The sequence below is a fragment of the Megalops cyprinoides genome, chromosome 4, assembly GCF_013368585.1.
Source record: "Megalops cyprinoides isolate fMegCyp1 chromosome 4, fMegCyp1.pri, whole genome shotgun sequence".
Taxonomy (NCBI): domain Eukaryota; kingdom Metazoa; phylum Chordata; class Actinopteri; order Elopiformes; family Megalopidae; genus Megalops; species Megalops cyprinoides.
In genome coordinates, this window is record NC_050586.1 from 28331781 (window position 1) to 28356781 (window position 25001).

General features: G+C 45.9%; 1 protein-coding gene across 4 annotated transcripts in view; it reads left to right on the plus strand.

Annotated features, from left to right (window-relative positions):
- The window catches only part of LOC118777212 (tight junction protein ZO-2-like), a 59825-nt gene extending 36608 nt beyond the window's left edge, over positions 1 to 23217 (plus strand). For 3 of the 4 annotated variants that reach the window (XM_036527983.1, XM_036527980.1, XM_036527981.1), the window contains exons 4-23: positions 537 to 639; positions 1415 to 2066; positions 2433 to 2536; positions 3043 to 3196; positions 6499 to 6607; positions 7426 to 7544; positions 8932 to 8995; positions 10672 to 10822; positions 11918 to 12026; positions 13984 to 14203; positions 15725 to 15909; positions 16893 to 16988; positions 17310 to 17389; positions 17768 to 17978; positions 18349 to 18449; positions 18804 to 19025; positions 19820 to 19930; positions 20905 to 21246; positions 21441 to 21526; positions 21926 to 23217. In XM_036527983.1, the coding sequence (XP_036383876.1) occupies positions 537 to 639; positions 1415 to 2066; positions 2433 to 2536; positions 3043 to 3196; positions 6499 to 6607; positions 7426 to 7544; positions 8932 to 8995; positions 10672 to 10822; positions 11918 to 12026; positions 13984 to 14203; positions 15725 to 15909; positions 16893 to 16988; positions 17310 to 17389; positions 17768 to 17978; positions 18349 to 18449; positions 18804 to 19025; positions 19820 to 19930; positions 20905 to 21246; positions 21441 to 21526; positions 21926 to 22082 (3376 nt within the window). In that variant the 3' untranslated portion in view covers positions 22083 to 23217. The remainder of the gene's footprint in view (positions 1 to 536; positions 640 to 1414; positions 2067 to 2432; positions 2537 to 3042; positions 3197 to 6498; positions 6608 to 7425; positions 7545 to 8931; positions 8996 to 10671; positions 10823 to 11917; positions 12027 to 13983; positions 14204 to 15724; positions 15910 to 16892; positions 16989 to 17309; positions 17390 to 17767; positions 17979 to 18348; positions 18450 to 18803; positions 19026 to 19819; positions 19931 to 20904; positions 21247 to 21440; positions 21527 to 21925) is intronic. The other variant, XM_036527982.1, reaches the window with a different exon arrangement.
- The last annotated feature ends 1784 nt before the right edge of the window (positions 23218 to 25001 follow it).

Below are 25001 nucleotides of genomic sequence, written 5' to 3' on the forward strand. Positions count from 1 at the left end.
TCACACTTCCTGTACATTGTCTGTCAATCCCTGACACCACCTGTTGACTTGCTTGCAGTATTGCACACTACCTGTCAAACCCTTGCACTTCTTATGCAGTGCCCGTGAATCCCTCACACTTCTGTCTACCAGCATAGTTACACAGCAATTACTTTGTTGTATTGTAATGTTTTGCATATTTGCTACATCAATCCATTTCACACAGTCAATGCAGCTCTCAGTGCAGTTAAATTCTGAATATCTTTATCAATTTGACACAAATATTGAGCTCTCTTAAATTCACCAGATTGCTGGTCTTCTATACTGACTGGCTAGAGTTGGGAGAACACTGGTTGGATATATTTTTATACTGTCTGGTTCTGTTGTGGTTGGCAGGACATCCAAAGGAAATGAGAAAAACCAGTCATACTTCCCAGGAATCATTTTGTCACGTCAAAAGACCAGTGCAAGTTCTGAAAGTGAAACTTTTTTTTAAACATGTCTGTGAAGGAGGGGTGTCTTACATTCCTTTCTCTCAATTCCCTCTTTTTCTGCAGTGAAAACGATCGCGTTGTGTTGGTCAATGGCATCCCCATGGACAATGTGCCTCATTCATTTGCTGTGCAGCAGCTGAGAAAATGTGGGAAAGTAGCCAAAATTGTGAGTACAGTGGTGCTTATCTGTGACACGTGTAACCGTAAGTCTGGCTTTATGCTTGTGTGGCCCCAGTCAGTCTTAAAAGCATTCTGTGCATTCTGTTCAGCTCAGTATCTTAACGCATCTTGGGAAGCTCACTGAGGATTAAATCACTGATAGAGAGGGTTCTGTTTAAAAATTACTCTAAGCATCAGGTTATCAGTGCAAAGTGCTCCAGGTGTGTCTCAAACCCTGCTTGTAGGCTTCTGTGGTAACCTGCCATGGTACCCAGCTCCAGAGCTGCTTCTGACAGTGCGCCTCCTTCAGGCCACGAGAAGGCTCTGCATTAAAGTACTGATAAATGCTGTGTGCTGTATGTAATGGACTAGGCTTGGATTTGCAGAGAATTTGTGTATTATCAATCAGGTGGACACCAGTGTGGTACTGAACGGGTGCTTATTACTGTGTCAGTGATATATTTTGTTATATTAATATGCATCTAATGTGAAATTTAGTTAATGATTTGATTGATTTATTGTGACGTACAGATTAGGTGTCAATTGGATATTGATTTGGTAGACTTACTTTGCCTGTCAGTATTATGGATTTGCTGTGAGCTAGAGATATTGATACAGTAGGTTTGTTTTATGTCAGCATTATAGATGTTTTGTATAGATTGGTGTGAAGTGGAGATATTGATATGATGGATATGTAGTATGTCAGTGATATGGATGTGGTGTGGGTTGGGGGTGCTGATCTGTTGGTGTTGTTGAGCATCCTTTGTTCCTCTGCAATGCAGACTGTGAAGAGGCCCCGTAAGGTCCCGGTCCACGCCCTGAAGCGCCCCCCTTCCCCGGAGGTGGAGGAACGCGTCTTCAACGCCGGCGAATACGACGACTACGATCGCCGAAGCATGCACAGCAGCGGGCACGCTGACTCCGGCTGGCAGGGGGGCAACGGGGGACTGGGGTACCCCCGCGACCGGGACCACAGCCTGGAGAAGGAGCGGGACAGGGCCTACCTCAGCCCCGAGTACAGGGGCCGCGACTATGACCGCGACTACAGCCGAGAGCGCAGCCGTGGCCGGAGCAGGGAGAGGGACCTGAGCCCCGAACGGGAGTACCGGCGGGACGGCAGCAGGGGGCGCACTCTGGACCGCGAGCCCACCCCCGAACGCCGCTACCGGAGCGACCGCAGCCGGGGCCGCAGCGTGGACCGCAGCGTGGACCGCGAGCCCAGCCCCGCCCACAGCTACGGCAGGGAGCCCAGCTACGAGCGCAGGAAGTACGAGCCCCGCCCGGAGGAGAGGATGCTGCGAAGCCGCAGCAGGGACCATCTGCAGGACCGCTCGCCCTCCCCCGACCGCTATCGAACCCGGGACAGCAACCACGGCCACGAGCCGCTGGAGAAGCCGATCAACGTGCTCCTAGTAAAGAACCGACCCAATGAAGGTAATGATTACAACAGGTTGATTTACAGCTAGTGTAGTTTTCAGAGTAAAACAGAAAGGTAGCAGCCATTTATACTCTCTGCCCAATAAAAGCAGCCCTTATTATGTATGCTGTTTAAAGGTGTGGCCATCACTCATCCAGACTGCTTAGAAGATGTTACATTATGTTCATGAAATTTCAACATATTTTCTCCAGACAAAGTAATATTTTCGTGAATTTTGGAGCAAGGTGTCCTGGAGGGTGTGTAAGGCAGAGATGACTTCACCTTGCAGTCATCGTATGACCTTAGGCAGCTGGGGTCCTCTTTCTCTGTCAGGATCTTTGGAAGTATCTGAGGGTTTGTGAATTTTTATCATTTGTTTTCAGAGTATGGCCTTCGCCTTGGCAGCCAGATCTTCATCAAGGAGATGACCAGTACTGGGCTGGCTGCTAAAGATGGCAACCTGCAGGAAGGGGACATCATTCTCAAGGTGAAGACATCTCTCCCTCTCTTCTTCTCCCTCCCTTTTTTTTTGCTCTGTTCCTCCCTTTCCCTCCCTCTCTCCCTCTCCCTGTGCTTGTCCTTCCCTCTCTCTTTCTCTGTCTCCCTCTCCCCACTCCCTCTTTCTCTTCCCTTCCTTTCTCTTCCCTTCTCTACCTCTCCCTCTTTCCCCCAACCTCTCTTTCTTCTCCCCTCTCTCCCCATCCATCTCTCCCTCTTCCTCTCCTTCTCTCCCTACTATCTCCCCTCTTTTCTTCTTCCCTCTCCCCCTCCCTTTGCCTCTCCCTCTCTCCATTTGTCTTTTTGCCCTCTCTCTCCCTCTCTACCTCTTTCCTCTCAGCTGATTACTACAGGGTGCTGCACCCAGGTGTCCAGCGATTCTCTTGAGTAAAAATAAACTCAAACCCACATTCTGCTACGAGGGATAACGCTTCGCAAATTTCCAGTTTATGCTGCTGTGCCCTCCTGACTCCCTGCCTGCTCCCCTCCCCGCAGATCAACGGGACCGTCACAGAGAACCTGTCCCTGAGCGATGCTGGGAAGCTGATTGAGAAGTCCCGCGGGAAGCTGCAGCTGGTGGTTCAGAGGGACCGCCGGCAGATCCTCATCCGCATCCCGCCGCTCGCCGACAGTGACTCGGAACCTGACGGTGAGTCTCCACCAGAGCCCCGGGGCCCCCGACTGGCCCAGGTGTTGGTCTGAACCTCAGGTGGGCCACAAACACGTACCCTTGAGCCATGGTACTTTACAGGCTCTAGTTTTAAGTAGGTCACAGTTTCATGTGCAGTTACCACTGGAAAAGGCAGCTGCTGTGGTAAGCAGATAAGGTTACGTTATAATGTATACACTATAAATTCACGACTCCTGAACAGCTGAGTCAGGGAACTCTGGTTGTGAGGGGAAAATACTCAGGGTTTGACCTTTCATCAGACACTGTTGTGTGGATTATGGGTAGAATGCCCAACAAATGGGAACGGATGTCATCCATTACTGTCCAGTTGCTTTGTGGCAGGATGTCCACATAGTAAATCACCCTACACATCACTGAAGTAAAAATAGCAATGTGGCATTCAAGGGGTTAAAAATAAAAGCAAAGTTAAATGGAGTCTCTTGGCTCACGTTTCTGGTAGCAACTGGGACTAAGATCATTCAACTGGTTTCGGGTCTGTCCTACTTATGTGAGATGGATGCAGGAGATCATTTTACTGTCTCTAACATCAGTTCAGACCGCAAATGGAAAGCACATTTGCCAAGCTTCAGTACTCTTTCATTCCAGGAAGTTCACTTGATATGACAAAAGGTACCCGTTTCAAGGCCCAACAAAAAAATTCTATTTTTTGTGTTCTTTTTTTACAGATAAAATGTCATACTTTTAGCTGAAGGACCCCCAAGACACAACATAACAGTTTGGTTTCCCTTAACCTGTAAAATGGCTGTGCCACGACAGTTGTAAAGCTTTCACGTTTTGCACTTATTTTTTTGCTAACTTTAATTTTAATATTTTCAAAAAAAAAATCAATAAACAATATTTTAATCACTATTTATTTTGTATTGTGTGCTTTTTTATGGAATTGAATAATACTGGCAGTAAAAATAATGATAATGGCAATTGAAAAATGTGACTGTGAGGAATTGATATCTGAATAATGGCTTTGGGCTCGTTGTCTGTGTACTCCAGGTATATTATTCATTGGTCACTGTTTTGACTGGTTAGGGGTGAACTGCCTTTTTTTACTCAATTAACCATTTCAGCTGCTCCCACTCTTACCTCAGTGCAAATACGTCAGTGCCTTAAAAGGTAATGAATGTTTTTGTATAGCTCTGTCTTTAAACTCTCCTAAGAAAATGTCAAAAATGGTGAGGGTGGCTTTGAGGCGGGTAAGCTTCCTTCCTTCATGTTGTAATGTTGTAACGTGGTTTATTATTATTAGAGCTAAACAGTTTTCATTTTTTGTTTGGGTGAAACACATGAACATTAAACAGTAACAATAAATACTAACATGAACTGTTTTTTTTCCCCCTTCGTGGTAAGCATGCGTTGTTAAACATGGTGCAGAGGGTAAACACATGCAAATGAACTTTTTCTCTCTTGTTGACACATTGAGGACTGTCCCATATGTTTGAGCGTTAGTCACGCTCCAGTAAGCTGGCTCTGATTGGCTGCTGTGAATGGGGGGAGGGGTTATGTATGCAGAGAGCTTGACCCTGAGGGCCTGCCTGTCCCCATCCGAGCGCGGGGTCGACGGTGACCCACTTTCACGCGCTTTCCGCCCGGATCTGGAGCTGTGCGGTGCAGCCAGAATTTTTGGCAGGGTTCCCCTGTAAACCCATACCCCCGCTCCATGGTCTCATAATGCAGTCGTTAGTAGATTTCTGGAAAGATTGTCTCACTATGATAATCTTTTCTGAAACTGATCTGATGGCTTTACTTGTTGGTACTGTCCACACACACACGTACAAATGTGTGTGTGTGTGTGTGAGGTTTTTGCCTCTCGGTGGTGTCACCCTATCCTCAAGGAGGCTGCCTGTAATTTCATGCTCTCTCTACTGATGTGAACTGTAGTTTGTCTACAGTTTCCTCAGGAAAGTCCGAGAAATCAGTGGCCAGATTATTTATTACTTTATTTTTCTCGGTCAAGAGTCATTTCCTCCTCCTCCTCCTCCTCCTCCCTTGGCCTTGAAGGACTCTCCCTGCCTTTGCTCTGGTTTCAGCTTGGAGCAGTTTGGAGAGAAAGAGCGCTCAATACTGTAAATCATCAACATGGCGCATTTAACCTAAAACTTTGGGGAAGAAAAAAAAAAAAAGAGTGCCTCTATTTAAAACCTTTAACCATTGCCTGCTGCCTCAGATGTGTTTCAATGTCCTATGTGAGCTCTTTTTAACCTTCCTCAGCACTAAGTTGAAAGGTAGCTGCAGCTTTGATGTACTCAAATCCCAAGCATTTGTTACAAAGGGAAGCATGCTGCACCACACAACCACTGTTAATTTTTCACCGGTGCTGAGAGAACACATTAGCAATGTACCACAAACACCTGATTGCATATTAAATCAGTAACATTAGATTTTTTTTTTTCTTATTTTCCTTTTTTTTGGTTGGGGGGAACCATTTTTAGATGTGCAATAACCCTAATAATAATTGTGTGCTTCTGGCTTAATGTCGCATCTTGATTAACTGTACTGTAATTTTTTCAGAACTGTCCTGGGGAAATGGCCGTCTGTCCGTCTGTCCCAAACCCCTCACCGATCGAGGTCAAATTTGTTTTCGGTTTAGCTTCTGAACATTTCGGGGCTGTGGTGCCGAATGGCACGCTTGTGTAACAAAACCCGGGGGCTCGTGGAGACAGTTATTCACGGCCCAGTTTGCCAGGACAGTTTGCTCTGCGCACCTGGGTCCTCACAGGTCTTCGCCGGTGCTTCCTGTTTCCTGTTTGTCTCCCTGTCCGTTAAATGTCAGCTGCTCGGCTTTGCCTCTTTCGAACACCAGTCTCAGGGAAAAGCCCTTTCAATTTCATTACATTAATTCAGCTGCTACCAGTACAGTTTGTGTTTTAATTTTATTGACTGGTTGGGCAAGAAAAAAGGGGTGTAATAAAAGTTGATGGTGACACAGTCTGGTCACTGATATTAATTTCATGTGACTTCTTTCACCAGGCTAATTTATAGATGGATTAGCCAGTTGTGAAAACCCAGCTAATGGGGGCTCAGGATTGATTAAAATGAATACTTACATTTTAAGTACACTTCCAACCAGCAAGGAGTTCAGTGTGTTACACTGTTTAACATTCCAAAGAGGCAGAGTCTTATTTGACTAAACTACACTCTCCTGTGGGTGTCCTGTTTTCTGTGCTTCTTGGGACTGCGGATCATGTCTGTGGGTTAAGAGGTGCAAAGCCCAACTGAACCTGGTGGTCAGCTCTTCTGACAGTTTTGCTGTTTGTTGTGGTTTTCAGATATCTCGGAGATTGAGTCGTACCGGTCATACTCCCCGCAGGAAGACCCAAGATCCCATCCCTCAGACCTCTCCTCACATTCATCCAATGAAATACGAGAGAAACCCAGGTAACTGGTCACCCAGAGGCGTTACATTACATTACATTACTGTCATTTAGCAGATACTCTTATCCAGAGCGACTTACCTAGGTTGCATGTTTTTTTTTGCATGTTATCCATTTATGAGGCTAGATATTTTAGTGAGGCAATTGTGGGTTAAGTACCTTGCCCAAGAGTACAACAGCAGTACCCCAATGGGGAATCGAACCAGCAACTTTTTAGTTACAAGCCTTGATCCTTACCACTATTCTACGCTGCCGCCACTGAGTCTTCAGAGATGACTGCTCGGTCCTTCTGTTGATATGGTTTATCAGGCGTTCCTAAACTCGTTCAGGACCCACTCGTGGAGTCGTGAGACAGAGTCACACACGCACTAATCAAACAGTAATGGAAATTGTACTTGCTGTTATTTTGATGATGTATAAATTTTTCCCATATTTTGGCATATTACAATTCATAAAGAGTTGGTCACAGTAAATGGGTTCACATAAGAAGTGGGTCATAGGCTCTGGAAGTTTGGGAACCCCTGCTGCTGAACTACTTCACGAGGGTTATCTGCCAGTAATGCTGTTTCATCACCATGACTTGTTTAACGGCATAAATTGCGGTTTAGATGTCATGGCCAGTCTCTTCTGTCTTCTCTGAGCAACGGTTGGAGACAGTGGTCGACCTCTGGAAGCATAGCTCACATTTGATATGAAGCAGCAATAGAGAGCGAGGCCGAGAGTGAGAGGGAGAGAGCGAGAGAGTGAGAGAGAGGGAGAGGAATCTGTTCTTGCTACTGTTGCCAGTTCTGTAACCATGCTGCATATTTTGGATATTTTCAGGGATGATCCTCCGAGTGTGTTGGCTAAGATGGCGGCCATGCCGATTCCGTTTCGTGCACCCGAGGACCACCCACCAGCACAGGATGAGAGGGAACAGCCACGAGTGGAGGAGCCTCCAGGTACCCATAATACCATGGGGCAGCTGAATACCATAGAGCATGGTGGGGGAACACCACAGAGCAGTGGGGACTCACTGTGTGTACTGTTTGTGTTATAGCTGAGGTCTCATTTAAATAGGTTTGCCTGAATACTGACCTTCATTGTACACCTCTTGGTTTGGTTTGATTTTGATGCTTTGTTTTTTTTTTGTGAAAGAGAGGTCCTATTGGAGATGTGTTTGTAAAGATATTTTGTAAATATATCTGTAATGATACTGTTTTTCAACATATTCTTGGCCATATCTGCCCCTCAGAAATATTTGATGGACCTCTCTCAGTTAAGCTCAACTAATTACTAAAATCATTATTCTCAGCTCCTTTGAACAACAGAATACAGAACAGCTGAGTTACATGCTTGTATGTTTTCTAGTTTCAATGAATTCACATCAATAAAAATAACATTATAATACCTTTACATTTAACCATGTTTTTGAACAAAAGAATGATCAATGACCCATATCTGTAACAAAGACATAATAGTCCATCCTCATTACTTTACTAACATTGTTACAACATCATCAAATGATTATCAGTGTTCAACAAAAACTCTTACCAAATCTAGCAAACTGAAAGGTCAGCTGGAACAACAAACCAGATTTCACAGCAGCCCCTTAGGACCGGGCCTGGGAAAGCAAAATTGGGAGTTGTGAACACAATAGCTTCACACTTTTGCAAGTCCTGGACGTGTTTTTTGTTTGTTTTCCTGAAACCTGAGTGCATAGCTACCTGTCCTGTCATGGAAAAGAAATTACTGAGTGCTGGCATCACAGTCCATTTAGCAGTTAGACCTTTAGTTAGTACCTTTAGACATGTTACAGAGATACTGTATCGGTGCGGTTTGCTCTCGGAGAAGAAAAATCCAACTGTGCAAGAATTCAGGTGTGGGTCATGTGACGTGTGATCTGAATTCCTTCTCCATCAGTGCCAGCGCACGCCTGCTGATCCCCCTTCCTAAACGCTCGCTGTTCCTGTGTTTATCCGGTTGCCCTTCCGTGCCGTTTCCCAGGGCAGCTGAAAGACTCTGCTATTCCAGGTCTCCATGTCACTTCCCTGTTTACCGTAATGCTTATTTCCTGTACCAGAGCAAGCAAACAGGTCACTCATAACTAACTGTGTTGGTGTATCGTGTCTTGTATCACATAGCACTTCTCAGTTTACCCTGGACTTTGGACCACCTCAATCAAGTGGTCACCTCAACGTTGAGGATTTGTCATTTCATAACATGAAAAAGCTGTTTGTTGCCACCAAATGTACATTAAAAAGGGTTGTGTACATGGTACAATGGCCCTGAGTCCCAATGGCCAGTGCACCTGTGATCCTCCATTATGGTGTCCATTTTGTTTTTCAGCTGTGGTTAACACCACCCCGAAAATCCTGCTCCGGCCCAGCCCAGAAGATGAGGAGATTTACGGGTGAGAGGGGTTTTCTTTTATACATCTGCTGATATTCTTTTAGTGTCTGGCCCAGCCCTGCTCACGGATTACGGAGCTGCCAGAAATTTCTGCTGTCGCTGAAGGGCAGGGTTTTTTTGCGATGGAGACAGGTGAGGGTCACTGCAGTAAAACTGGAGATGAGAGGAGCCTGCTCAGTCCTCCTGTCCGTCTCTCTCTCATTCCTCCCCTCTCTCTCTCACCTACCCCATCCCCCTCTCTCTCTCTCTCTATATCTCTATATCTCTCTCTCCCTCTCCCCCTTTTGCTTTTTTATCCTGTCCCTTTCTCAACCCCTCTCTCCCCTGTTCTCTTTTATTATCCCTCTTTCATCCCCTCTCGCTCTCTGTCTCTTCTGTCTCTTTCCCTTTCTCCCCCCTCCCCCCTTCACTGGCATGCTGGAGTGCACCTGTGCTGGCCGGGTTCAGCAAACCTCTGGGGGGGGGGGGGGGGTGGGGGTGGGGGTGGGGGTCAGGCAGGGGGGGGGGGCAATGCGCCAGCTGGATCAGAGCGGTTGTACACCTCAGCAACTTCCTGCTCGTCAGCTCACTTCCTAATCACTACCAGCACAGGTCGTCCATATTCATGAAGACCTTCCATGCGCCATCCGTCAGGAGCGACCCCCCAGGGTCCTCCCTGATGCTGCGCTTGCTGACAGGAATAGCTTGCTTTAATGACTGGAGGCATGACTCGCCCTCAGCGCTCTACAGGAAGTGACCTCAGAGATCAGACATGCCTGGTTGGGTGGTTAAATAACAGCTGTGGTGTAGCACACCTGCACCTGCTGTCTAAATTTAGATGTCTTTTTACATCACTCTGTTTGGATAATGAAACAAATACCATAGCATTTAATTAACAGCAAAGAAAAACAGGGAGATTTTAAAAAAGTACAGATTGAGTTAATAGTTTTTGATTCTTTGATATATCAGATAATCCTTGGGTATTGATATTGAATAGCTCCAGGTTTGCCTTACATCATTTTATTCTTTTTATTTTTTTGTGAAGGTTGTTTGACTTCAGTTCCTGCAAGGTTTCCATTTTTAGCAGAGCACAGCGGGAATCCGACGTGGTGATTCATCGTTTAAGAGCGGACTAAAAGCAGGGGGGTGATATGATGTGCGTGACTGTTCATGTCTCATCTCCGAGAAAAGACTCGGAATTTGACTCTGTTTATCTTGAAGGAAAAAAAAAACACTTGCTGTAATCCGATTTCTCCATGCATCTCGGCATTCTCATTGGAGGAGACCTGAGTGTCTTCTTTAAACAGCCTGGTTTCATCTTAAAAATACTTACATTCAAAACTGTTTTTGATACAGTTCAAACATGTCAAATATACAGTCTGGACCATTGAGTCAGTGTCCTGTCAAAGAGGGGGGGGGGGGATTTCTGTGCTTGTGAACTGTCAGGGTTCTGTACCGTGTCCTGATTTTCACCGTGGTGAACTGAACCCCTTGAGTCTTGGGTGAAGTGCTCTGCTTGCTGGTCATAGTGACGTGAGGCCTGCCCACCGCATGTGTGATAGCCGTGGCATGTGCGTGTGACGGCTGTCGCAGAGTGGAGCTCTACAGTGTCCTAAGTCAAACGGTCGCTGTTATCGGATGCCGTTGTCCATCGGAGTCACCCCTGACGCCCCCCTCCCTCTGTCCGGCTCCCTGCAGACCCAGCACTGTGATGGTAAACTTCCAGAAGGGGGACAGCGTGGGCCTGCGCCTCGCCGGGGGCAACGACGTCGGCATCTTCATCGCCGGGGTGCAGGAGGGCAGCCCCGCCGAGGAGGAGGGGCTTCGAACCGGGGACCAGATCATGAAGGTAAAGCACCAGGCCTCCCCTCACTCACTGACACAGTCAGTGGCTCATTCACTGACTGACTCTTCCCTCACTCACCCACTCACTCATTCATACTTTAACCTTCTTATTTATTCACTAACTTATTCATCGTCTATTCCCCAATTCACTCACTTGTTCATTAATTGCTCACCCATTGCCTCACTCTCTCTCCATCACTCCTCATTACCTCACTCAGTCATGCTCATTAACCGACTCATTCACTCAGACAGGCATTGCTAGCCCTTCCCCCTCCTCTCAGACTGTGCCAGGTCATTGGGCAGTGTGTGCCCCTGTGCATGCTCCTTGGCTCACCCGCGCAGGAATTCTTGGCATTAAACCTCAAATGGTATGAGAGCACAGGTTTTCAGTGGATGGCTGGGAGATCAGCAAAGAAAACCTTCCTCTTATGAAACACAGTTGTGTTTTTCCTATTTTCTGGTGGAGCAGGATCTTGGATTCTGCTTTAAGAGTCCTGAAATAGCACAAGTGAAGACAGTAGTCTTTTTCAGTAATCCCCCCCCCCCCCCCCATTTGAAAGGTCACCAACTTTTGGCCTAGGAAATGACACTGGAGTGATTCCTTGATATACTCAGTTAGTGTTGAATGAGGAGGACTGATGAGATCCAAGACTTTTTATTAGTTTTGGGACATTTAAATGACACTCTTTGTCCCAGGAGACTCAGGCCTGCTAAGATCTACATGTTCATACATGCCCAAATTACCTGATTTTAGATGAACTCTGCAGTCTTTTATGTATTTGTGTGTGCGGGGGTAAAATGCCCTGAAACAGCTGTTAAGGGTTATCATTTAAAGGTAACTCAGCTTTACCTGAGGGCTCATACATACCGACAGTAAGAAGAAAATCTTTTAAATGACCTTGTAACCTTAAAGAACACAGAGGGTCATGGACTGTGTCAGGGGGAATGGAACGATTTGATATGCAAACTGCATGATGGATTCTGAGGTTGTTCAACCAGATGCTTTCCCTGAGAATAACCCTAGCTGCTGTTTAACAAAATGTGAAGGTCTTGAATATCTCAGTGATGTGTGTGTGTGTGTGTGTGTCTTCATTTCCAGGTGAATAATGTGGACTTCCGAGGCATTGTGCGAGAAGAGGCAGTATTGTTCCTGTTGGAGATCCCCAAGGGGGAGGAAGTGACGATATTGGCACAGAACAAGTCCGAGGGTGAGTAACCAGCCTTTCTGCTTAAATTTTCAATCCATTCAACACCCCACAGCTCAGCTAAACTAAAACCAGAACGATCCCATTCTCTCTCTCCTTCTCCCTTTTAGTTTCTCCATTTAATTCTGTTCCTTTCCTCTGCCTCTCTCTACTGGTCATGCAACACAGTGTTTACTTACTTTGAAATCAGATTCAAATTTAAGCTTCATATTTAGGTGTGTGTAAGCTGCCATTTTCCCTATGGCCTAATGTCTAGTATGGTCCCAATATCTCGGTGCAGCAGTTGCACTGATCTAGCTTGATGTCTGGCTGTGTCTGCAAGTGACTAATACACAAACACACACAAACACATACTAGTTTTGCATCAGAGTGATGACGCACACCAGCTTGTTCCCCATGAGCAGTGAGAACCAGTTTTGGCCTATTAAGGTATGTTGTCTGGTCTCGCTCTCTCCCTCTTTCTCTGTATCTCTCAGTGTCATCCCTAGCAGTCCTGTTCCCTGGGAAAAGAGCCCTTATAGAACGTTCAGAGCTGAAGCTCTAGAATGTGGCAGAACATACACAAACATCCCAGCACCATGATGAATTCCAAACCAGGAAGCAGTTTCACAAACCAGCAGAGTGGCGCTATGGCTGAAGAGAGTTGAGTTTGAGTAGCGAACATTGTTGTCAGGCTAGGAGCAGTGAAGTAGGTTAACACAAACGATTCCACTGCTGTGCACAACTGAAGCAGAGCAGAAAACCAGCTGAGTTTGTTTTGATTAACAAGGAAATTCCCTCCCTTGTGCTATTGTTCACTGGCCAGGAGGCATTCTGCTTTCTGAGCAGTTATATATTTTAAACAGGATGTGTGTGTCTTTGTAATGATGCATGCGTGTATGTGTGTATAAGTGCATGTGTGTTTGTGTGCACATGTATATATGCAAGCGTGTGTGTGTGTGTTCATGTTCGCATATGTGTGCGTTTGCTGTTTGTGTTTGTGTGTGTGTGTGTGCGTGTGTGCGTATGTTTGTATATGTGCGCATTTCCTGTTTTTGTGTGTGTGTGTGTGTGTGTGTGTGTGAGCGCACAGTGTGGCCCATTAGCAAGTCGGACCTGTAAAGTAAGCAGCTGGGTCAGAGCTGAGAACTTGGCGCTGCTGTTGAACTTGGAATCCCCCCAAATCCTGCATTTTACCCCTGCAGGGACACCACCAAGGGACGCATGGGACAGGCAGAGATGACCTCTACTGTCTCCAACACTCTGTCTCTCTCACACATGCACTCTGTCTCTCTTCCTCTCTCTGAGTTGCTTTTTAATGCTGATATTGCACTGAGGCCCACCTTAACATCTTGTGTGGGTTTTGATTCCTAATTAACTAATGAGAAGGTTATGTTTAGTAATATTGTGTTTAGCCCAATAGAGTTAGCGGTTTCACAGGTGATCTGCAGATGGCAGCACAACCACCTTTTCTGATTGAAAGAGAATGCTTAGCTCTGTCTCAGAGACTAAGATGACCAGTTTTTCTCCCTTTCAGTAAATTTGTGTTCCACCAAGGCAAATTCTGTTAATGGTGTTTAATAATGCTGTTTGAATAATGCATTGATAAGCTAGCACATGTTTTGATGTATTATTAATCCAAAACAGAACATTTCTTGGTTTCTTCTTGTCTTGGCCAAGAGAAAATATGATGCCTCTAACAAGATTTTAATAGCTATAATTATGGAAAAATTCATTCATATCAATGATGATTTTTCATTTAGCTTACTAACTACCTAGTAGTTAGAGTAAACTTACTCTAATCAAATAGTCCAATAAACTCTATCAGATACTTTAATATACTACAAATGAGTTTTTGCATCTAGCAATAAGTAAAATGCCCAATATTAGTAAACATTTTATGACTTCAGGTTTTGTTTTTTACGCAGGCCTGTCTGTATGAACACTAGGGGTGAGGTGGTTTGTCTCTTGTGTGTTCCAGTTTACAAGGACATCCTGACGTCTGGCAGAGGAGACTCATTCTTTATCAGGACCCACTTTGAGTACGACAAGGAGTCCCCCCAGAGCCTGGCCTTCTCCCGGGGCGAGATCTTCAAGGTGGTGGACACCCTGTACGACGGCAAGCTGGGGAACTGGCTGGCCATCCGCATGGGCAAAGACAACCAGCTGCTGGAGAAGGGTATCATCCCCAACAAGAGCAGGTAATCCCAGATTGCTGGGGTTGGAAAAACACTGTGGGGCAAGGGGACATTAGCTTGGGGGAGCGGGGGTGAGGAGGTTCTAACAACCTTTAGGAGGTTTAATGGAACCTGCTGGAAGGGGTAAATAAGTATGAGGGACAGGACAGACGATCTGGGCCTGGGACAGGGATTGGAGAGCATTGGGGAGGGACAGATGATCCTGGGGGAAAGAGATGGAGTGTGTGGGAGAGGTACAAGAGGGGGAGAAGAACATGGAGGGTGGGTGCTGGAGTGTGGGGGAGAACAGAGAAGGAGGGATGTAAAGGGGTACTGGAGTGTTTTGGGAGGGAACGTGATGCCTGTGCCTCTCTTTACATGCAGGTGGCATTAAGCATTACACTGAAGAGTCTGGTAATCAGTCTCGACTTTAGCTCCACACATTAAAATCAGCATGGATAAATTGAAGCACAAATGAAAGTCCTCAGCGACAGCACATGGAGCCACTCGAGCACTGCTTGCCAGTCGTATTCATCCTGTTTTTGCTCTGGAGGGTTGTGGATAATTGACTCCAGCAGTAATTAGTGGAATCTGTGGGGTGGGAGGATCTCAGGCAGTTAACGGCTTAGAGTTTTTAATTGGGAGGAAGGAGAAAGAGCAAGAGGAATGAGAAGGCCTTCGTCAGAGAAAGGTCAGGCAGCATCTTTTTTGTTTTGGGCACCGTGCGAGTGCGTGATCTGCATGGTATTAAATCCATCCTGCGGTAAGTGGAGGCTGCAGCTCAGCCTCATGACTCCTGATGCCAGTCTGCAGGGAGATGAATGAGAAATGAGAGAATGATGCTGGGAGGTGTCTGTGTGTCTGTGTCTGTCTGTCTGTCTGTATCTGTGTGTGTGTGTGTCCATGTGCTTCTGTGTGTGTGTGCGTATATACATCAGGAGTGCCACGATGGGTCTCAGTGCAGCTCCGCTCAGATGCTATACATTTGGGAGGTAATTGAAGTGTGCATATTAACCTGAGATGTGAGCCAGGATCCGATACGTCCCTCGCTGTAACATAACCCTCCCCAGAGTGTCCTGATGTGCACTGATCCACCTCTCCCCATCCCGAACCATAAACAGCAGATAATCCTGACACACAGTACTGCAAGAGCTGGCACCAAAGCTCGCAGATAGGAACGGCTCAGTGACTTAATCAAGACAGAGACATAACAATGAGGTTATTTATTTTCCGTAATACGCCGGAATGCATCCGCTCCGTCTTGTTGTGCCATTCTGCCATTCTGGTGGTGGCTGTTGTCACAGTTGTCATGAATTCCATACTGTGTCATCCTGACACAACTGCATGTAAGGAGCCTTGGGGAGTGGGGGAAGTGTGTTCCACCAGCATGATTTTCTGAGCTGATTTGCACTGTATAACAGACTCTGATGTTTTACACACATGAAGAACAGGAGAAGAGAAAGTCATTCTCTTTCTCCAACTCCATCTGTTCTGTCTCCATCTGTTCAACTGTCCAGTAAACATATCTCTCCTTGTTTCCATCAGGGCGGACCAGATGGCCAATGTCCAGAATGCCCATAAAGGCTCTGGGAACGACCGGGCCGATTTCTGGCGGCTGCGTGGGCAGAGAGCAGCCAAGAAGAAGGACCTTCGGAAGAGTCGGGAGGACCTGAGCACCGCCCCTGTCAGCACGCGCTTCCCGGCCTATGAAAGGGTGGTCTTACGAGAGGGTAGGTGTCCAGATTCCCTGCCTACGAGAGCAGAGGTCACTATACTTCCTGGCAGTGAAAGTGTTGGTTGTCTAACACCTCATAAGTCAGAACCTGGGTCAGCCAACTCCCCACCAGTGAAAGCATAGTTTACCTGTGTCTGCACCAATGAGAACTCAGGTTACCTGACACACCACCAGTAAGAGCATAGGTCACATGACTCACCACCTAGAAGAGGGTTGGCCTCCTGAGAGTATAAGGGACCGCCTGCTTCCAAACCCTGATTTTGGCCCTGAGATTGAGAGAAATTGAGAAGAGGGGTGAGAGAGAGAGAGAGAGAGAGAGAGAGAGAGAGAGAGAGAGAGAGAGAGAGAGAGAGAGAGAGAGAGAGAGAGAGAGAGAGAGAGAGAGAGAGAGAGAGAGAGAGAGAGAGAGAGAGAGAGAGAGAGAGAGAGAGAGAGAGAGAGAGAGAGAATTGAGCATTGAGCGTGTGAAAGATTGGTTGCCTGCAGTGAACCAGCCCTTCGGCAGGATCAGACAGCACCCATCAACGTAATGTGTTTGCAGAGCAGCGTTATTGATTATGGAATTAACCGGCAGCTGCAGTGAGACACACCTGCTTATTCCCAGCTGACTGACAGTGGGGAGGCAGAGTGGGAGGCTTGTTGAAGATGAGGTGTCTGGACAGGGTAATCCTATTGGTGCTGATTGAAACACTCTATTGGATGTGGTGTTATGTAATTGGTGGAAGGAGTGCAGTTCTCATTTAACATGATAGACTACATTCAGTGTTTCTGCTCATGGCACCGTTACCTGTGGGATGCCGTAAACCATCCCGTTCCTGTATCAAACACTGATCCCTCTTCAGTGCTCAATTTGAACTAACTAAATTGAGCACTGAATTTTCAAACTAAATCCTTTCGACAATAATTGTGATGACCAGAATGAACAATACTAATTATGTTTCACTGTTTTAAAGTAGTAATTATCTCTCTGTCTGACAGCTGGATTCAGAAGACCTGTGGTTCTGTTTGGGCCAATCGCGGATGCAGCCAATGAGAAACTGGCTGCAGAGCTCCCTGAGGAGTTTGTTATTGCCAGTGAGTTGGAATCCTTTGTGCAGTAACTGCTGGGTCATTGGGTCCAGGCCAGAGCATCATGAGACTGAATCCTGGATGGAATGTAGCTGTTGTGCTCAGGGCAGTCAAGACAGAAATTGTGCCAGTAAAATTCTGCCATGTATATGTGGGTGCAGAATTTGCACCATGTAAAATTTTAGCATTGTAAGGAGGTCAAAGTAGTGATGTCTTGCATGCAAAAGCAGTGGTGGAAAGCAATTAAGTCATAGCAGTAGTTCAGCTCTTGTTTCGCTTGTTCCTTCTCCTATCACCTATCCTGTGCTCCCTCTCATCCTGCAACAGAGACTGAACCTAAAGATGCGGGGTCAGAGAAATCCTCAGGTGTGGTGAGACTGAACACCATTCGTCAGATCATCGAGCAGGTAATCGCAGTACTGCCGTTTCAGGGTTTTTCATTTGAAACAAACATTCAGACAAGTGAGAATCGACATTGATCTGCTTGCTTAAAGTGACTGGCGTCAATCAAACAGTGGGGTTGGCCAGAGGTCTGAGGTTAGAGAGTCCTCTGTTGCATCAGAGGTTTGTGGGTTTTGGTCCTCAATTGACTCACAATTGTAGATGACCCTGTGTCCCTGGCATCCTATCCCGGGGGGGTCACACTCACCCATCTGTCCCCTTTATGCCCCAAAAATCAGGACAAGCATCTAGGCTAAAACATGTCCTTAGACATTAGTGACACATATACATGTTCTTAAAACAAATGAGGGGTCTTGGCCTGCTTACCTTCCTACCTAAACCAGGACAAGCATGCACTGCTGGACGTCACGCCCAAGGCCGTGGACACCCTAAACTACACCCAGTGGTACCCCATCGTCATCTTCTTCAACCCGGACAGCAAGCAGGGCGTCAAGGCCATGAGGCAGAGGGTCATCCCGGGCTCCAACCGCAGCGCCCGCAAGCTCTACGACCAGGCGGTCAAGCTGAGGAAAACCTGCTCGCACCTCTTCACTGGTCAGTTCAGGGCTTGTCACTCCGGATACCACCCCCTGAGGTTCTCTGGGTTCCCCTCAAGAGGTCCTAATTAGACAGTTACATTAAGATATGGTTACTTGGAGTAGCTTGTGTTTTTATGGCAGTTCATTTTCTTTGATTGAATGGTACTTCCTTCTCTGATTGGCTGATAGTTTTGTCTCTTTGGACCTCAGAAAAAGAGTTTATGCGTATATGATGCATCCTACCATTCACTAATAATCTGGAAGTAAATGTCAGTAGAGTAATTACTGCTTAAACTCTAGACCCGACCTGAAACCTTATGACCTCTTATCTGATGTATCTCTTACTCTCTCTTTTTCCCTCCCTCTCTCATCCCTGATTACTGCAGCAACTATCGATCTGAACTCGGCCAATGACGCGTGGTACGGGAGTGTGAAGGAACTGATCCGGGAACAGCAGTCCAAGGCAGTTTGGGTGTCGGAAGGGAAGGTAAACCGACTCAAAGCGTGTCGCTCGCCGTACTCTCGAACCTCAATTCCCTCTTCAAACATTCAGTTCCATCTTTCCTCTGTTTTCATTTCACTTCAATTTTCACTATCCTTAAATACGTTGAGCTGAGTAACTAGTAGATTATTTCTGAGTGCATGCTGTTCCTTGGTAACTTTATAATGAGCTCTCTCTCTATCTCTGTTGTGCTAGATGTGCCGGCTCCCCCCGGTTCTCTGCACGCTTTCTGGGCATGCTCTGTTGGAGATCTTTCATTGGTGGTGGTCTACAGCTTGGTTCTTTTCTGTCTCTGTTCTGCTCCTCTCTGTACAAAGATCCATCATGTGTCTCTTTTAGCTGGATGGGACGGAGGCGGACCTTGACCTCCACGACGACCGCATGTCTTATCTGTCGGCCATGAGCGCCGACTACCTGAGCATGGACAGCCGGCTGACCAGCGACTATGACGACACGGCCGATGAGGGCGGGGCCTGCACGGACAACGAGCTGGACGAGACCACAGAGGAGCCACACGTGTCTGCCATCAGCCGGTCATCCGAGCCTGTCTTGGCAGAAGAGGTGAGGTCCCCACAAGGGGGCGCTGCGCATGCACACACAGGCACACACACACAGAGTATACACACAGTATACACATACTGACACACACAGTAGGAATTCATAAAATACACGCTCAATGTACACATTCGCACTATACACACAAACGCGCACAGACTCAACTTGCAAACAGCGCATACATTCACGCACATATACTCTAAATATACATAAATACCAGAAAAAAACCTTTTAAAAGAAAGGCTTGAAAATGTCCTTGCTTTGAGGTGCAAATAAACAATATCAGTGCTTGGGTGTGTTCATTTGAAGATGAAACTCTGAAAACTAGAAACAGTACTACTGCCCTCTTGAGTTTGATTGTGCTATTGCAATAAAGACAGCTTCTGTAACTTTATTCCTGAAAAATGGAACAGATAGTATGAATGCAAATAATAGGTTAAAAGTTATTTTATATTTATATAAATTATTATATTTTTTCACTCTTACATGTTTCATCATGAACTACTTCGTTCTGTGGTAGCTTGCCTCTGCCAATCATGTAATACATTTGTGATGGTGCCTCATTCCTGTGCTACAAACTACTTTGAAGGATTGGCTCTGATGGCAGACTGCAGGAATGGGGAGGACTGTATACCAGTGCAAAGCTTGGGATATTGTGGCCTGTGTTTGGGGAGCACTGTTAAAACCTGTTTGTGAGGCTGCCGGGCTGTCAGATTACAGCTGTATATGAATGAAATCAGCAGCATGGTTCCCCCAGCTGGCCCGCTCACTCCCTACCCCCCCTTCCCTGTCTCCCATAGCAACTGAGGAGGCCCAGCCCAGAAATAAGGGGGTGTGTGAGGAGGGCGGGCAGCAGGGAGGTGCTGACGGAACCCAGCCCGCCCCCCTCCTTCGTCCCCGACCCCCCTAAGGTGAGCCCAGATTCCCTGATTTCTATTCTAAGTTCAGCCACACACCAGCATGCTTCCAGGTGTATAGAGCACTGTGTGATCCCAGCGAGGAGCACATTGCATGAGCTAACAGTGTGTCCCGGACATCACCCCATCGTAAAATCTCCAGCCTGCAACTTCCCACCTTTCCAGAGGAACTAACACCCCTCCCTCCCCGCTTCTCTTCCCAAGAATGGTGTGACATGGCGAAAACGCCTCCAGCTACACTCCGATTCAACCCCGAACAGCTCAGTGGATCACGATGGTATTTACTGGAACACTAGAGCCCCTGTGGTGTTATAGGGTTCCTTAAAGCCCACTGTAGAGCTCCTGGTAGTCTATTTCATGATTGTTGGCTTATGTGTGGTGTCTCAGTCTCCAAACTTATAATTACAATCTTGAGGTGCTGGTGCTGTAGTAGTGCCAGCATCTACTTTTACGTATAATTTTGCTTAGTTATGATCTTCAGTATAGTAATGTGGTCCTAGTCTTGTGTGTAGTAGGGGAAGTGCTGATTTTGGATGTAATAATGATTTGGTTTTCAGTGTAATTGTGTAAAGGTCTGATTGTATGGGTAATTATTGATGTTCTGGTCTTGGGTGTAGTAGTGTAAAGCTCTGATCCTGGTTGTAGTAAAGGAGATCTGATTCTGGGTCTAGTAGGGGATGTTCTGGTTCTGGTTGTAGTAGTGTAAACTTCTGGTTCTGGTTGTAATAGAGGAGGTCTGGTCCTGTATGTTGCATTGTAAAATTCTGGCTCTCAGTGAATTAGTGTAAAGGACTTGTCAATAGTTTTGTTCTTGTTTGTTGCAAAAACTTCTGGTCCTTGGTATGGTACAGGAAGCTCTGGTTCTGGTTTGGGGTATATTAGAAGTTCTGATTCTAGTGTTGCAGAAGAGGTTCTGCTTCCAGATGTTGTCTCTGGATGTCCTGCTGACAGCAGTGTTGTGCTTCCAGGTGAAAGTGCAGTCTCGAGACGAGGCATTTCGGGCACAGTACGACCCCAGCAGAGGCTACGACTCCCACTCCAGCAGCCCCACAAACAGCTCTCACCCCCGCAGCCAGGATTCGTACGGCAGCAAGCCCCTTCCGCCCCCCGTCGCCCTCAAACCTACCTACGGGTCCCGCTTAAGGGCCACCATTGACACCCAGCCTCCAAGGGAGCAAGAGGACCCCGAGGAAAGCCCCGAAGACCCCTCTCAGAAGTCCTTCCTGGGGAAGGTGAAGGCCTTTGAGAGGATGGACCACTTTGCCCGAGCGCAGAGGATGCTGGAACTGCAGGAGGCTCAGAACGCCCGGGTGAGTGCAGCATGAGCGTGGGTGTCCAAGGGTGTCTGCATGTTGGCGTGCATGTCTGCACAGGCCTTTGCATTTCTGTGAAATTCTGTAGGTGCCTGTCCATGTTGGTGGTTTGTTTCTATATGTCATTGCAAGTCTGCGTGTATTTGCATGTATCTATGTGCTAAGCTATTTTTGTTTTTGGCTATGCTTAGATGGAAATTGCTCAGAAACATCCAGACATTTACGCTGTCCCTGTGAAACTACAAAAGCCCGACCTCAACAGACCACAGCCAATTGGGTAAGGACGAAACTCCAGCCACAACTAATAGCGTATAGACAAACATCTGACCCCAAGTGACCACAATATATAAATGCTGAGAACATTCACCCTGAGGGCTCTCTCTTACCTGTCAGACAAACAGACATTACACCACCTTACCAGGGTTCAGTCTTCCTCCCTCCCAGCTCCAGCCTAACACCAACGTAACTTTAGCGAAACCAATTCCAGCCTAGTCCCATTCCAGCTCCATTCCAGCTCCATTCTAACTCCAAATTAAATCCAGCCACACTCAAACCCAGCTGCAGATTAACTCCAACCGAAGTCCACTTACCCCTGGCCAGCCCTAGCACAGGTAGGGTAGACTGTTGTAATAATCTGTGTGGCAGCAGACAGAATGACTCCCTGTGGCATATTCAGTTCCAGCTCGCGCCCGGAGCCCCAGACCCTGTCCTCCAAGGGCCGGCCGTACTACCACAATGAGGAAGAGGAGGAGGAGTATCGCCGGCAGCTGGTGGACCAGACCAAGAGGGGCTACTATGCCAACCCTCAGAAATACCTGGACACAGAGCTGTAGACAGAGCCACGCCCTCAATGGGACCACGCCCAGGCTCCGCATCACCACCACCATTCCACAGGGTCCGCCCCCTGCACCAAACTGCTGCTGCTTACTTGGAAGCCTTCCCGCTTTTAAGTTTCTCTCGCTTTTTTGCTTCAAAGAAGTTCAATTATCTGTCCACATGGATAGGACCTCAGTGTGTTTTATTTCAATTTGTCTTTTTTTTGTAGTTCTCTCTTTGTGCGTTTGTCTATTTTGTTTTAAATCTGTTTGTTTTTGATCAGGAACCACTGTTTTCTTGCCTATGCAAATATTTCAGTTTCTCCAGAGCAACTGAAAACTGTGGCCATGTGTCCTTTTTTAATTCTCAAATCTGTTCGATATTCAGTGCGTCCAAAAAAATGTTTCTCTTTGTTACTTTTCTTTTTTGTAACATTTTAAACGGCAAGCAATCTCAGAAGTATTTTAAAAAGGTCACTTGTTAGTCACAGATTAAGTTTATTATTTTTATTTCCTATAAGTCTTTGCATTCCTGCCTTTGTGAACATGCTCGTATATATATACACATATATATATATATATTCTGTAATATACACTGGAAATTTGTTACAATTTTTTGAAGTGCCTTTTTTTCTTTATGAATGACACTGAGGTGTGGCGCACAGAGGACAAACACAGGACTTCTGGACAGTACGCTGCTCACAAGCTAAAGGGACAACAGGGAACTGATAACACCAAAACCTTAACACCCTCCCCCCCGATGTACGTACCCGTCTTAACCATGTGTAAAGTGTCAGCAGGCTCGACAGGCTCGTTCTGAACAACAGTGCCCCCAAATGGATCAGATGGACCGTAGAGGTTTGACCGCAGTGGTGGATTTGTGTATTTGTTCCTGCCATTTTCATTGTTGTATTAGCTACCACACTCTGAATGTTCATAACATGTGCTTTCGATTGTATGATTTCCTGTTACCCGCGTGTATGGATTTAAGTGCTTAAACATGTTTTTTTTAAATATTATTATTATTATTATTAATGTTATTATTCACGGCTTCCACTCAGTTGTGAAGATCACAGTGAGAGGGGAGATTACCAGGATCCTACGGGATCTGACAGTCTGATCTAAGGTGGATCTTGAAGTTTTCACTTTACAACACCAAATAAAAATAAACTATCTTTAATGTAACACCTGCAGTAGTTTTTTACTACTAACACCAGTACTTTTTTACTCCTCTCCTCCACTGGAAGGTCAAGTCATTGGGAAACATACAGTTCCTCAAGGGCTGAGGAAACTGCTGGGAAAAGGCCAGCCAAGCTTTTCTGCACTCTCATAGTCGTTATCTTACTCATACACTCCACTGGGAAAGTGACTATTTTTAAAAGGAGTTAAAACAACTGTGGTGCACAACGTTTGGGGGATATTAGATCAATATCCCTTTAAGTGAAATCAATCTCGGTTTATGGCAGGAGAAACAAAAAGATTTTTCTTTGCTTGAACATATAGGTCCTATAATGCCATGGCGCAAATCCTGTAAAGGCAATTTGTGAATAGCTGAATATGTGACTGGGACACCTGGACACCTGACTTCCTGTGGAAGGACACCTAAAATAGGCCTTCCTGCTGTGGTGGAGGCACTCAGCACCCATAATGAGGACATAAGGCTATTTCTGTGGCAAAGGTTCATCCATTTATGCTGAATTTTTGCTGACTCAAACTCATAAAAGTTGCAGAGGAGAATATAGTATTAGATTTTAAATTCTACAAGACAAAAATGTTAAAATTCAGTTTTCAGAACTGCTTTTATGAAAATATCCTCTGGGAGAGATTGGAGGTTGAAGATTGTGTGCTACCACATTGCAGCCCCCAAAAAAAGGCCCAGTGTTAATTTTAGGTGAACAAGGGATGCTCACAAACATTAAAAAAAAACAACTGCAGTCAGTTGTCAGTTTAAATGTCACCTTCTCACAGCAGGTTTCATAGTCTGAATATTTTCTTTAAAAAATCATAAAATGAATCATACTGAGAGCTGGTGTTGCATTCTGTTGGAATTTGGGGTAAAGGAGGGTCTGCGTGTTCAAGGCTCTTGCAACAAGTGGGTAGGAGATGGCCGGCTGCGGAAAAGGAAGCAATTAGTTATGCATCTTTGCTTGATTGTTACTAGTACAAACTTGGCCTTGATAAGTAAAGGGGTATCCAGAGCAAGAGTATCCAGAGTCTGAATACAATTGAATTGTGTGGAATCTGTGAAGACATCGCTAAGCAGTAGCTAATGGAGTCTGGGAGAACTTTGAAATGAAATTTACTTCTACTTGATGAAAGTAAAAGAAACATTTTGGGGGAAATTTAAACCTCTGCTCCTGGACTGGGTGTCTTTAACGTAATTCCATATATCCCAAATTCTGTTAATTTAAACAATATCAGTAACATTCTTATTGATGACTGAAAATGTTTTAAAAACTGACTAAATGCTCATTAGTCACACAATCATTCGGACGTCTGCTTACTGTTTTGTTTAGAGTAGTGTTTATTTCTGAGATGGAAAGACAGTGACAGTAGGTGGTGAACTCTGCGGCCAAGAGGAAGTGGGGAAAGAAATGACGGATTGATGATAACGTGGAGCAGAAGGGTTAACAAAGCAATAAGCAAGAGGTTTCAGGGCGTTGAGCGCGCAGAACTATAGAGACTGTATATCAGCTGTCAGTACAGTGAACAGGATGAGCCACCTACATGACATTTATATTAGCAATCAATACGACGCTGCCCCGTAAAATACACTTAAGGTGTGTAACGTCTACTTCACATGAAATGTTATGGACTAATATGAGTCAGCTGATACTTATTCAGTGTTTTTAAAATTTGTCTGCCCACGATTCGTTTATCCACCAGTCCTGAGTGCGGTTGATCTGTCCGACGTGAACTGGGTTTCCAACAAAACAC